This window comes from Eumetopias jubatus, unplaced genomic scaffold (genome assembly GCF_037043125.1).
Source record: "Eumetopias jubatus isolate StellerSeaLion01/CBP00866 unplaced genomic scaffold, mEumJub1_p1.0 scaffold_15, whole genome shotgun sequence".
NCBI classification, from domain to species: Eukaryota; Metazoa; Chordata; class Mammalia; order Carnivora; family Otariidae; genus Eumetopias; species Eumetopias jubatus.
Window position 1 is genome coordinate 59,720,631 of NW_028274821.1, and position 14,331 is coordinate 59,734,961.

The 14,331-nt window shown below is 39.8% G+C and overlaps 1 protein-coding gene and 1 pseudogene across 1 annotated transcript in view; both read left to right on the plus strand.

Moving 5' to 3' along the window:
• Positions 1-14,331, plus strand: part of MELK (maternal embryonic leucine zipper kinase) — an 88,583-nt gene that overhangs the window by 12,740 nt on the left and 61,512 nt on the right. The window contains exons 5-8 of the mRNA XM_028108745.2: positions 2,139-2,282; positions 3,931-3,999; positions 5,753-5,845; positions 11,862-11,960. Coding sequence (XP_027964546.1) covers positions 2,139-2,282; positions 3,931-3,999; positions 5,753-5,845; positions 11,862-11,960 — 405 coding nt within the window. The remainder of the gene's footprint in view (positions 1-2,138; positions 2,283-3,930; positions 4,000-5,752; positions 5,846-11,861; positions 11,961-14,331) is intronic.
• Positions 3,110-3,696, plus strand: LOC148162434 (interleukin-1 receptor-associated kinase 1-binding protein 1 pseudogene; annotated as a pseudogene).

A 14,331-nucleotide genomic window follows, 5' to 3' on the forward strand; every position in this document is an offset into this window, starting at 1 on the left:
ATAACAATTTATTTCTTTATTTATTTTAAAGATTTTAAAAATTTATTTGAGAGAGAGAGTGAGCGAGAGAGAGCACAAGCAGAGTGAAGGGCAGAGGGAGAAGCAGACTCCCTGCGGAGTAGGGAGCCCGACATGGGACTCGATCCCAGGACTCCAGGATTATGACCTGAGCCAAAGGCAGACGCTTAACCAACTGAACCACCCAGGCACCGTCTGTAACAATTTAGATTAAGTAGACATATCTAATAAGTTGGAGATTCATTGTAAATGCCCGCTTTCCAATATACTCCTAATGGAGTTAGGATTAATGAACAGAATATGTTAGAATTTGTTCCTAGAGGGAAGGATCCATTTCAGTTTTATATGACATATTAGTCTAGGCTGCCATAGCAAACTACCACAAAGTTGGTGGTTTAAAATGACAGAAATTTATTGTCTCACAGTTCTAGAAGCTAGGAGTCTGAAATCAAGGTGTGGGAAACGTTGGTTTCTTCTGGAGAATCTGTTCTGTGCTTCTTACCTAGTTTCTGATGGTTACTGACAATCTCTGGCATTTCTTAGCTTGTACCACTCCAATCTCTGCCTGTCTCTAAATCGCATTTTCTTTTTTTTTTTTTTTAAGATTTTATTTATTTATTTGACAGAGAGAGACACAGCGAGAGAGGGAACACAAGCAGGGGGAGTGGGAGAGGGAGAAGCAGGCTTCCCATGGAGTAGGGAGCCTGATGCAGGGCTCGATCCCAGGACCCTGGGATCATGACCCGAGCCAAAGGCAGACGCTTAACGACTAAGCCACCCAGGCGCCCCTCTAAATCGCATTTTCTTATCTGTGTGTCTATGTCTTTGTCCAAATTTCCCTCTTCATGTAACAACACAGTCATTGGATTAGGGTTCACCCTGACCCAGTATGACTTCATTTGGACTTGATTACATCTACAAAGACCTAAATAAGGTCATCTTCATTGGTACCAGATGTTAGGACTTGCACATATCTTTTTGGGGGACATAGTTCAACTCATAGCCTATAGGTAGCTTTCAACACATGTGTTGTATGAATCAGACTCTTTTCAAGTTTCAACTGCCCTTTTGGGGCCTGAAACGTAAAGTCTTTAGAACTTCCATCGTTTATCTCATTTCATTTTCTTTAGTCTCACCCAAATAATTTGTAACTGCATATCATTTTCATAGATTAGTTCCATTTCAAAAGCACATTTTAAAATTCATAATGTTGGGGCACCTGGGTGGCTCAGTTGGTTAAGCAGCCAACTCTTGATTTCAGCTCAGGTCATGATCTTGGGGTCCTGGGATTGAGCCCTGCATCAGGCTCCGTGTTCAGCAGGGAGTCTGCTTGAGGATTCTCTCTCTCTCCCTCTGCCCCTTCCTCTGCTTGCATGCTCTCTCTCTCTCAAAAAATAAAAAAATAAATAAAAAGATGAGAATGGGTTTTAGTACTTTGCTATAGAAATATAAAACCCAGAATGGATTTAAAAATCACAGTGTTGGAGTGCCTGGGTGGCTCAGTCATTTGAGTATCTGATTCTTCTCTCTTTTTTTTTTTTTTAAAGATTTTTATTTATTTATTCATGAGAGAAAGAGAGAGAGAGAGAGAGGCAGAGGGAGAAACAGGCTCCCAGGACCCTGGGATCATGACCTGAGCCGAAGGCAGACGCTTAACCATCTGAGCCACCCAGGCGCCCCTTGAGTATCTGATTCTTGATTTCAGCTCAGGTCACGATCTCAGGGTCTCTGGATGGAGCCCTGTGTTGGACCTCACACCCCGTGGGGAGTCTGCTAGAGATTCTCTCTCTCTGTCTCCCCTCCCCTGCTCTTGCGCTCTCACTCACTCTCTCTCAAATGAGGAAATCTTTCAAAAAAAAAAAATCACAGTGTTGGTTGGTTCTACTTCTACTTACTGGTCATAAAACTGCTTGAGACCAATAGCTATTGATCTCTTTCCTCGAATAATTGTTGACTTGTTTGATTTTGAGAGGGTATTTTTGAATATGCCTCACTTGTTTTCCTTGCCTTTAAGTTGAATTAATAATATCTCTGAGTTAAGTATAATTTTTTGTTTTAATTCCCCTGAAGTGATTTTTCTAGGTAGTAACAATATCTGTGTGTCTCTGTTGTTACTGAAGTATTGCCCTGGAGGAGAGCTGTTTGACTACATAATTTCCCAGGATCGCCTGTCTGAGGAGGAGACCCGAGTTGTCTTCCGTCAGATAGTTTCTGCAGTTGCTTACGTGCACAGCCAGGGCTATGCTCACAGGGACCTCAAACCAGTAAGTGACTGTCACACATGCTCTCCTGAGAGTTCAACACCATTTACTAGTAATTACTAGTTTTCCAAATGTTCTTCTTTTTATAATCTATCTTGGCTTTTTTTTTCTTCCACTCATAATGGATCACTTTTTTTTCCTTTTTTTGTTTTGACTGCTGGTAGGCTTTTTTGGATGTACTCGATTATTGGCATTCTAGATATTTGTCAGTTGTGGGCAACATTATGAATGTCTTTGTAATCAGCTGGGGAATATAAACCTCAGGATTTTATCTCTCGGAAAGAAGAGTTTTGAGTATTTTCTTCGAGAATATTGTCATTGAATATTTTCCCTTCCATACTCTTTTCCTCTCCTCATTTTCCTTTAATTTTAATTCCATTATGCCTCAGAAGGGAACAGTCCAATGGAATGGACAGACTCTAATTTTCGGGAACAGACTAAAAATGTGAAGTCTTAAGTCTGCAGGCTCTGACTAATACAGATGATGGTGAATGTGGATTTTATGTTACTTGATATTAGGGTCAGGGACCTAGAATTGGTTGGCAAAATATGGCAATGTTACTATCCTTTTCCCTCTGTTTATACCCAACCCTTTGATTTGAGTTCATTCTTTTGGTTTGGCACATGTTGTGTTTGCTTGTAGTTGAACCTGAGAGCACCAAGGAGAAAATGGTTTATGCTAAAGTGTCTTGAGGGGAAGCAGGACAGTTACCAACATTCCTCTTCTTTCCCCCTCTATACTTCCTGTCATTTCATTCTTTTTAAATGATTTTCATTCTGTTGTTCCCTGGCTGTGTAATATAAACAATCTTTAATCTTATTTATTGGTTTTGCTGCTGTCTGGTACATATATCACACAGAACCTTCAGTGGCAGGGTCTGCAGGCAGAAATGTAACTGTGACAAAGGGTTTTGGAAGAGTGGAAAATGCTTATATGGAAGCAGAGGCCTGCATTACATTTACTGAATTTGGAAAAATGCAAAGTATTTGTAACTTTCTTGTTGAAGAGCTAGATAGCTCTGCTCTCATCAACCCACTCCAGTTCTGTTGAGAATCTCAGATGGCAAGCCTGTCTGGTTGTGAAGCTTTACACCTGTGTGGTGTAAAGCTCAAAAAGTCTGTAACCTTGTTGGCCAAACTCTAGGAAAACCTTTATTCCTCAAAGAAGAAACAAAAGAATGGGAAGGCTAAATGGATGACACCCCACTCGTCCAGATTCTCAAGTTCATTAACTGCATAATAAAAAACGATAAGTGCAAAATATGCTGCTTCAAAAGTATTTATAACTCTTGAAGTAAAGGGGAAAGAGAAGAAAAAAAAATCTCTGAATTTCCAACCAAAATATATTGTGTTTCATCTTTTTATTTTTATACTTTTTATAATGTTTGTTTTTGTTCCGAATATATATACTATATAGTATATAAAGTGTTTCTCCCCCCAAAATCTGTCAATCCTTGAATAAGGTCCCCCAGAATACCTAAATTTCCTTTCTATTTTTAAAAGCTTACTATAGGAAATACTGTGGAAATAAATGTCTTATATGTGGAAAAAAATCTTATTTATTTAGAAATCGTTTTTAGAAATGGCTAGAGATAGGATGTGATATAAGGAAGTCAATACACAGTTAATGAAAATATCTTTGTTTTCCCAGGAAAATTTGTTGTTTGATGAATATCATAAAGTAAAGCTGATTGACTTTGGTCTCTGTGCGAAACCCAAGGTAATTACAGAAATCAAAATGCATTTATTTCCTTTGTAAATACATCTCTTAGGATGTTATCTTGCAATGACTTCCACTTAGCCTTTATTGAGCCTGGTTGCATCCATTAAAAATGTTAAATTTCATCCCTTTTAGAAGTTCTCTAGATGATTCTAATATGTAGCCAGGATTGAGAACCACTGCTCTAGGTGCAGGGTGGGTCCTGCTGGAGATCCCATGGGTGTGCTGTGAGAGAATTTGCAGTGCCGAGGTGACAGGAGGTCATTACAACATGAATTCTGAATTGATCATGTGTTTGCAGTTTGAGTATGTTGCCACTAGATGATGCTTTTGTTCATTTAAATAGGAGTTTTGGGAATTTAGTGCAAATCTTTCTTTGTTATCCAAATGGTTATATACTAACAGTTACATTTTGAGAGACAATCCGCTTTCTTTATAAAAGAAGAAGGAAGAAGTGCATGTGCACTTTTAATTTATACTGTTATATATTTCCTTAATTTGCACTCCACAGTTAAGCACTGGTGTTCTCCAGTGTATCTTCTCTTTGAGGTGACTTTGAACTTTCCAGCTGTGCTGTCTGCAGAGCTCCTGTGTGGCTGCCTGTTGGAGGCTTCCTCCTGAGTTCTCTAATGATGGCACTCACAGTCTCTAAAATGAGCTGTCTACACTCATTAAGAATGTTGAAATTGCAGACCTGTCTCAGCCCTTTGCAGTCCCATGATTATTCAGAATTAGCTAAATGCAAAAGGAAGCAGATTTTGCCCCTTCAGCTGAATGTTTGATTCTTTCTGATTTTCCTCTCCTTCCCTTGGCTCTTCAGAGATTGTCAGTGGAGCCTTGTGTCTGGGAGCCAAATGCTGTAAGGCATTTTTTTGATCGGCAGCCATATAAAGATAAAACATACTTTAAGCAGATAAACTGGTTTAAGTCATGTTCTCCACAGGAGGCAGTGGAGAAGGTTTGTGACAGACTCCATTAGCTGTTATTTGTGGCTGCCACAGATTCGACCCACACAGACACCATCTAAAAAAAGCAGGGTTGGCTGGGAGAGGATTGCCTCCACTTTCTGCCGAGGAGTTCACTTTTGGGCATGTGTTTGCAGTTGTAAATGAAATTTTGCAACTTCCCAAGTCGTTTGCAAGTTGTAAAATTACACAAGCGTTGGGTAGTTGTATCATTTTCATTATGTCTCGATATTTCTGTGGGAGAGCAGAGGATGTTGAGCAGATTCCTCATTTTCACAGGTCTGGAAGCTCAGGCTGTGATTTGCGTTATAACTGGGTCTAGAAAACAGACTTCTAAGACACTATTCTATGCAGCAGATTCCTCTCTCCCCTCTCAGGGAGGAGAAGCTTCTGTATTTGTAAAGATTTGGTATTTGAGATAGGGTCCAGGAAAAAAATAGTCCCTTTTCTTTGAGTACTTGGGAGGTGAGAAGACATGGGTGCTTGGATGTCTGCTAAGCTAATTACTATGTGAATGGACGTCTAGGAAAGTATGAACCTGACTTGATTGAGCTAAGGAGAAAAGGATTTTGTTCATGCCAGGTTGCAGTGGTATTGGAAATCCAGAGAAGAGGGAACTACATGTGTGTGCGTGCATATAGGCAGAGTTTTGGGTTGGCTGCAGAGTCTCTTATTCTTTGGGGTTAATTCTTCATCTAGCTTCTCTTTGTGCTGAAAGAATGTTTATCAAGGTTTTAATTTCTTAAGTGCTGTAATTAATGAGTCTTTCATTTTTTTCTTATTGGCAGGGTAACAAGGATTACCATCTGCAGACATGCTGTGGGAGTCTTGCTTATGCAGCACCTGAATTAATACAAGGCAAATCCTATTTGGGGTCAGAGGTAATCATTCATTGATTAATTCAGTATATAATCTATATACATTTATTGGTGACCTATAGTAAGTCAGGCATTGTGCATTGGGGATATTACAATAAGGTAAGAAATAATCTTGTTCATCAAAGGGTTCAGTTTATTCAGAGAGTAAGATGTAAAGTAACATATGAAATGAATACCTTGCAGTATATAATAATACATAGTATACTTATGAAGAAAGGATACATTTCTGGTGTCCTTTTTGTGGTTGCTTTTGTGTTAAACTGTACCATAGTTTAGACTGGTTAGTCCAGCCAGGTAGAGCACGAGGCCAGGGTTGTAGGCTCAGTTTTCAGAGATGCTGGCTAGCCCTGAGAAAACTTGTACTTTGTTCATAACCAACTATCTGAGGCCACAGTCCTGTGTAGGAGGCCCAGGCTCAAAGGCTTGGGAATTGCCTCTTTTACTTACCATTTGCTACTACAAGCTAGGCAGTCCTTTCCAGTCTCTGGAGTACTAATTTTGCTGATATTAATATCATAAGGCAAACAAGGTTTAGTTATCAAAAGCTCGGGAAATGCTGGATTGAACAGTTTTCTTCAGTTCAGGATATCTCCAAATTTTTTTTTTTAAGTTTTTATTTATTTATTTGAGAGAGAGAGAGAGAACATAGAGGATAAGAGGCGGGGGTGCGCTGGGCGGAGGGAGAGGGAGAAGGGATGCGGGACCCAATCCCAGGACCCTGGGATCATAACCTGAGCTGAAGGCAGACCCTTAACGAACTGAGCCACCCAGGGGCCCCTGGACATCTCCAAATCTTCAGTACGTTCTTGTACAATGTTGTCCTTTGGGGAACATCACAGAGAGCAGCTGGTCATGATTTGCCTTGCCTACAGAGTCCCCTTTTTATGTGGAGCATCTTTTGGAGCTAGTGTTATGTCAGAGAAACTTTGACATGTGTCCATTTACTTAATTTATAACGAGAAGATGGGAACTGACTTGTTTTGGTGACTTTTTATTTGGATATAATCTCAAACTTTGAGAATAGTTGCAGATGTGGAATGAGGAACTTCTGTATACGTTTAGTCATATTCACAGTTGTTTACATTTTTCCCTATTTGATCATTCTCTATGTTTGTATATATGCATATTCTTTTTTTGAACCAAATGAAAGTGTTAGACCTCATACCCCTTTATCATTAAGTACTATATATATTTCCTAAAAGCGAGGACCTTCTCTTTTATATCCATACTTTAGTTCTCAAAATCAGGAAATGTAACATTGATGCATCTTATTTAATCCATAATTCATATTCCCATGCTGCTAATTGTACCACTGATGTCCTTAGCTATATTTTCCCTCCAATCCAGGATTCAGTTCAGGATCATGTCTTGCATTTAGTTGTTGTGTTTCTTTGATCTTTAATCTAGAAGAGTTCTTTAGCCTTTCTCCATCTTCTTTGACCTTGACGTTTTTGAGGAAGCCTGTTATTTTGTAGAAAGTCCCTCATTTTGAATTTGTGTATGATTAGATTCAGGTTATGCATTTTTGGTAGATACACCACAAAGGGGATGTTGTGGCCTTCTTAGTGAGTTGTAGGAAAAGGAACAAACTTTTACTGAGCATTTAACATAGTTCTGAATCATGCTAGGTCCTTTTCTTTTTCAGTTGTGGTAAAAATACATATAACATAAAATTTACCATCTTAACTTTTTTTTTTTAAACTATCTTAACCATTTTTAAGTGTATAGTTGATAGTGTTAGGCATGTTCATATCGTTGTGCAATCTCCAGAACTCTTTTCATTTTGCAAAATGAAACTCTACATCCATTAAATAATTACTCTCTATTCCTCCCTCCTCTCATCACTGGCAACTACCCTTTTACTTTCTGTCTATGTGAATTTGACTACTCTAGCTACCTTACATAGTGGGGGCATACAATATTTGTCTTTTTGTGACTGACTTATTTCACTTAGCATAATGTCTTCAAGGCTTATCCATGTTGTAGCATGTGTCAGAATTGTTTTTCTTTTTAGGGGCGCCTGGGTGACTCGTTTGGTTAAGCATCTGCCTTCAGCTCAGGTCATGATCCCGGAGTTCCAGGATCAAGCCGTTCAGCGGGGAGTCTGCTTCTCCCTTTCCCTCTGCCTCCTCTCTGCTCCTGCTCTTTCACTCACTCACTCACTCTCTCTCTCTCTCAAATAAATAAAATCTTTTATAAAAAGATTTTTTTTTCCTTTCTAAGGCTGAATAATATACCATTGTGTATATATACCCCATTTTGTTTATTCATTCATCCATGGTTGGACACTGGGATTGCTTCCACCTTTTGGTTATTATGAATAATGCTCAGAGGAACAAATATTTCTTTGAGTCCTTGCTTTCAATATTTTTAGATATATACCCAAAAGTGGAATTGCTGGATTATCTGGTAATTCTATTTTTAGTTTTTTATTTTTTTAAGATTTTATTTATTTATTAGAGAGAGTGTGTGCACAAACTGGGGAGGGGCAGAAGGAGTGGAACAAGCAGACTCCCCTCTGAGCCGGGAGCCCATCATGGGACTCAATCCCAGGACCCTGAGATCATGACCTGAGCTGAAGTCAGATACTTAACCGACTAAGCCACCCAGGTGCCCTGGTAATTCTATTTTTAATTTTTTGAGGAACTGCCATACTGTTTTAACATAGTGGCAGCAACATTTTACATTCCTACAACAGTCTACAGGGTTCCTTATGCTAGATACTTTTTATAATTTTCGTTTATATCCACAAAAATTCTGGGGTACCTGGGTGGCACAGTCGGTTGAGCTTCCTACTCTTGGTTTTGGGTTAGGTCATGATCTCTTGGTAGAAGGGTCCAGCCCTATGTCTGGGCTCTGCACTCAGCGCAGAATCTGCTTCAGATTCTTTTTCCCTCTCCCTTTCCTTTTTTTTTTTTTTTTAAAGATTTTATTTATTTATTTGATAGAGAGAGATGAGAGATAGAGAGCACAAGAGGGAAGAGGGTCAGAGGGAGAAGCACACACCTCGCTGAGCAGGGAGCCCGATGTGGGACTCGATCCCGGGACTCCAGGATCATGACCTGAGCCGAAGGTAGTCGCTTAACCAACTGAGCCACCCAGGCGCCCCTCCCTCTCCCTTTCCTGCTCTGCTCCTCCCTGCTTACGTTCAGGACACATGTTCTCTCTCTCTCTCAGATAGATAGATAGATAGATAGATAGATAGATAAAATCTCTTAAGTCCACAAAAATCCTTTGGAATGAATAGTGTTACTCATTTCATTGAGATAAAGAAGTTGAAATAGGGGCATCAGGGTGGCTTAGTCGTTTAAGCATCTGCCTTATGCTCAGGTCTTGATCCCAGCGTCCTGGGATTGAGCCCCACATTGGGCTCCCCACTCAGCAGGGAGTCTTCTTCCTCCTCTCCCACTCCCCCTGCTTGTGTTCCCTCTCTCGCTCTCTCTTTCTCTCTCTCTGTCAAAATAAATAAATAAAATCTTTAAAAAAAAAGTTAAAGAAATTGAGGATCAGAAATTAAGTGCCTTCTCAGGGTCACACAGCTGGTAACTACACGTCAAGATTTGAACCGAGTGAGGCTTTACTGCGTACCCCTACTCTCTCTCTCTTTTAGTATATAGTAACTTTTAAAAAATATTTTATTTATTTATTTGAGAGAGCGAGTACGAGTCAGGGGCAGAAGGAGAGGGAGAAGCAGACTCTCCGCTGAGCAGGGAGCCCGATGGGGGGCTTGATCTCAGGACCCTGGCATCACGACCTGAGTGTAAGGTGGATGCTTAACCGCCTGAGCCACCCAGTTCCCCATAATAATATTTTAATAGACTTTTTTTCCCCATTTTTAAAAAGTTTTTAATTTTAATTCCAGTATAGTTAACATATGGTGTTATATTAATTCCAGGTGTACAGTATTGTAATTCAGCGATTCTATACATTACTCAGTGCTCATCATAAGTGTACTCTTTAACCCCCTTCACCTATTTCACCCATCCCTCCACTCACCATATACCTGTATGTTTTCCACTGTTCCATCCAGTCTCCCAGGAGGAGTGGTAATCATATGCCTAATGCTCACAAGATTCCTAGGGGACTAGTGATGAGGCCTTGCTGGTTTGAATGCCTATGAGAGTTTCCTGTAGGATTTTCAGGTGTTTTCTTGTCTACTTTATTTTATTTTAGAGAGAGAGAGAGAGAGAGAGAGAAAGCAGATTGGGGGGAGGGGCAGAGGAAGAGGGAGAGAGGAAACCTTAAGCAGGCTCCACATCCTGTGCAGAGACCAAAGTGGGGCTCATTCTCTCAATCCTGAGACCATGACCTGAGATGAAATCAAGAGTTGGACGATTAACTAACTGAGCCACCCAGGCACCCCTTTTGTTTTAGTTTGACTTTCCATCCTTCTAGGACAGTGTCCCAAGGAATTGTCTGAGGCACTTGTTAAAAGAGGTAGAGCTCAGTCCTGTATGCTTAACAGATTTGGTTCTGTTTCCTAAGGTGGGGCTTACAAAAGAAAAAAAAAGAAAAAGAATCTTCATTCTAAAATAAGTACTTTAGGTAATTCTGTTGTTCATGGTCCAGATCATGCTTTAAGGAAAGTCCCATACATAGTAAAGATCTCTAATTCCTTCAGGGATTTCTCACAGGAAATGGTTTCAAACCCCTCCTCCCTCTGATTATTTTTTTTTTCTTATTTGGCAATTAGTAGCTTATGGATTTACTTGCATTTGCTTTGGTTTATGATTTTACTTGATTAATTTATTCTCATATCCAGTTACATCAGTGAGGGGAAGGTGTTTGGATGAGTTAACTGAGGAATACTTTTTCTGCTTTTTTCTCTCTAGTAGGCTTTGGTAGATTTCTATGGGGATGTTACTTTTATTTTCCTTATCTTTTTATTTAACCTCAGACATAATCTCTGTTGACCTCTTACGGCATTTGATGAAGCCATGCTAGCCCACTTGTTCCTGTGCAGCCTCTTTGCTTTGAATTTAACACCCTGGTCAGGAGTGCTATGCTATCAAGGCTTAATTTATAGATTATTTGACATCTCTGAGGCATAAATGGTTAATTTCTGACCACCTGCAACTTGGAAGAAAAAAATCAGGTGTTTGCCTGAAAGTAGATTATTTACTTGGGACATCTTAATAATTTGATGTGATTTGGTAGACAGCACTGAGTTAGATTTGGGTTACTTAGTACAGGCACTACCTAGATGTGATGCTGCTTGAGTTAGTTTAACTGTTTCTCTCCTCTGCCCAACCTCTCCTGCCTTAAAAAAAAAAAGCTACCCTTTTTACTTCTTAAAATTTTCCTAAGGCTCAAACGAGGGTGGGAGCTGTGACTTGTCCTCAGCCAACAGTGGTGTCATTATTGACTAAGGCCAAATACCGCTTGAATAAGTAGTTAGTGCTTAGGACTCACGGGACACACGGATATCTTATCTAAAGGTTAAGCTCCTTTCTGGGATTTTGAGATTTGTAGGGGTGTTTGTGCTGGCAGGCTAATTTCTAGCCTCTGTATTTGAGAAGTCAATCGTTGAACTTTATTAAGGTTTCTTTACATAGAGAGGACTTTACAGCACAGTTTAGTCACATTTGCAGATTATCAAGAGTAAATTTTAAGGCTTGTTTTGACGTCCTCATGCATGTTTATATAATCCTTACATGTAATAAGCCCTCAGTAGTACTACAGAATTGTCTTTCAGAATCAGACCTGGCTTTATCTCCTTCCTTCATGTCCAATCCAGCCTAGCCAGCTGGGAATTATTTTCTCTTAAGTGTTAGAATCCAACATTGGAAGAGAGTGCACTGAACTGAAAGTCAGGAGACCCAGCCGGGTGGCCTGCCATTGACTGGGTGACTTTGAACAAGTCTTCCTTTCTGGGCTTTAGGTTCACTGTCTGTGGAATGAGCACGCTGAATTGGATTGTCTCTGTGCTCTTTTTCAGCTGTGAAGATTCTGTGATTCTGTTAAGTGTACTCATTCTGTGTTCTAAATTTTTTTTTAATTATTTTTTCTTCCCTCTCAGGCAGATGTTTGGAGTATGGGCATACTCTTATATGTACTTATGTGTGGCTTTCTACCATTTGATGATGATAATGTCATGGCTTTGTACAAGAAGATTATGGTGAGTATTACAAGGCGTAGAATTTCAGTGTAAAAGTTCTATACTACATACTATTTGCTTCTATCCATAAAAGTACAAAAATAGGCAAAAGTAATATGTGCTTTTAGAAGTGAAGATAGTGGTTATGCTTTGGAGGAGGGAATGAATGGAAGAGGAGTGTGGGGTGGTTCTGTTCTGTTTCTTGATCTGGGTGCTAGTTATACTTGTGTATTCATTTTTTGAAAACTTGTCCAGGTGTACCCTCATACTATGTATACTGTTCTGTGTGTATATTATACTGCTTCAGTAAATAGCTCAGCGAGACAATAACAAATGGGGAACTAAACATGTGAGATGATTTTTCGGCTGAGAGTTTTTATTTTGTATCCTGAAATGATGCCTTAGTAATTTACTGGGTTAAATCACATTTTCCTATTGAATTCTGGGAAAATAAGAGAAACTGTTTCTTTTTGAAGGTAACATTTGGCTTTAAGGTATAATAAAACTACAGTTAAGAGTACTGTTAGCTTTGTTAAAATCCTTTCAGAGACAGGAAGCAGATTTGTGGTTGTAGGGGTTGGGGATGGAGTGGCAGTGAGGGAGTGACTGCTAGTGGATATACGGTTTATTTTTGGGGTGCTGAGAGCATTGTGGAATTATATAGTGGTAATGATTGCACAACTTTGTGAATATACTAAAAACTACTGAACTGTACACTTTAAAAGGGTGAATTTTAGGTTATATGAATTATATTCAATTAAAAAAATCCTCAAAATCACATATAGCAAGGAAAACAGTAAAATTCTTTTTAAAGATTCCATGTTCAAAGCAAGTTAACACAAGAAGATATGTAAAGAGGAAGAAGGAGCACCACTTTGTGTCCCTGGCAAACCAGTCAGACCAGCAGGGCAGCTTCTCTCCATGTAGTTTGAATTCAGTTCTGTTGAGCAAATATTTCCAAAGGTCGTCTTTGTATGAGATACTGGAAGGCATGGACAAGGATCTGTGGAACTTCATCATTGTCCACCAGGGCCTGCTTTCTTGTTGGAGCAGATACAAGGCTTTCAAAAAAGGGGTGAAGTGCTTCAGAAAGGGATGTGGGAGAGAGCATGCTGTTAGTATGAGCAAAGATAGATGGGAGAAGCATGGGGGAAGATGGTCGGACGTTTTCTGTGGCTGGACCACTGGGTCGCTAGCACCCTTTTGGGAGGGAGACTACCTAAATCAGCTCTCATTCTTGGGGCGTGGTACACCGAGTTGAAAGTGGTAATCCCAGTTGGCTGATTTTTTGCTCTGTAGATTAAGGGCACTGAGTTCAATCTTCAATTTTTAAATTTATTTGACTTAATACTCATTTCCTATATCCCACCTTGGAGAAACCTTTATAATCCATGCGCAAATGACAAAGAGTAGTTTTGGGAAGAGATGGAATCGTAGTAGTTCCAACTCTTTGAAGGCTAAGGAGCTCTGATTCTGCAGTCAAATGGAAGTCGGTTCACAGTAGCTGTTCACACTGCTTTGGGGAACCGTGTGGGCCCGTGCTTCTCCTTGGGAAGCGGAGATAGATGGGGCAGTAGACTGGCAGCCGGCTTCCTGAGACTGGCTGTGGAGGTAGCCAACAGCCTGTATTTCCTCCTCTCCCTTCTCAGGAAGCTTTCCCTAAGCTTTGCAGGGTAGCAGTGTTTGCTTTGGTTCTGCTAGCTCACTGTGGCCGCAGTTTCTGACTACATAGAGCCACACCCTACTCTGTCATACAGGAGAGAATAGTGTTAGGATCGCTTTATAGCTTCAGCTTTGCTTAAAACTCAAGTGGAGTGGGATGGAGGCTGGTCTTGGGCAGCTCAGCAACACTTTTCTAGCTATGCTTTTTAAAAAAAGAATTAGGTTGGACTCCTCAGTAATTCACTCTTTTTGCTACTCTTTTCTGTAAAGTAGTTGAGCTATGTTTCTCGTTCTGAGAGTAATTTTAGTACTGTAAGCTCCTAGTATATTTTACCCCCCTCTTTTTTTCGGAATTCCATGCCAGAGAAATAAACTGACAGACAAATTTCTCCTAAGATGAACTAGAATTAGATCTGTTAGGTGGTATAGCACGAAATCTTATACCATTTAGAATTCTAGAAAGACAACGTGGGGACACATAATCATAAAAATTCGCTGTTGGAAAGGATCTTACAAATCATGTTTTCTCACCTCTGCTTCTTGTTTCATATTTAAATCTTGACTAAAACATCTGCCTTGGCTATGTCCATGTAATTTCTCTGCATATCAGCATCATTTGGAGTGCTTTAAAATATATTGGGTGCAGCCCCCAGAGCAATTAAATCAGAATCTCATTGGTATTTTTAAAATCCCAGGATCTCTGCTTTCTGTCTGTGGACAGAATATGGCA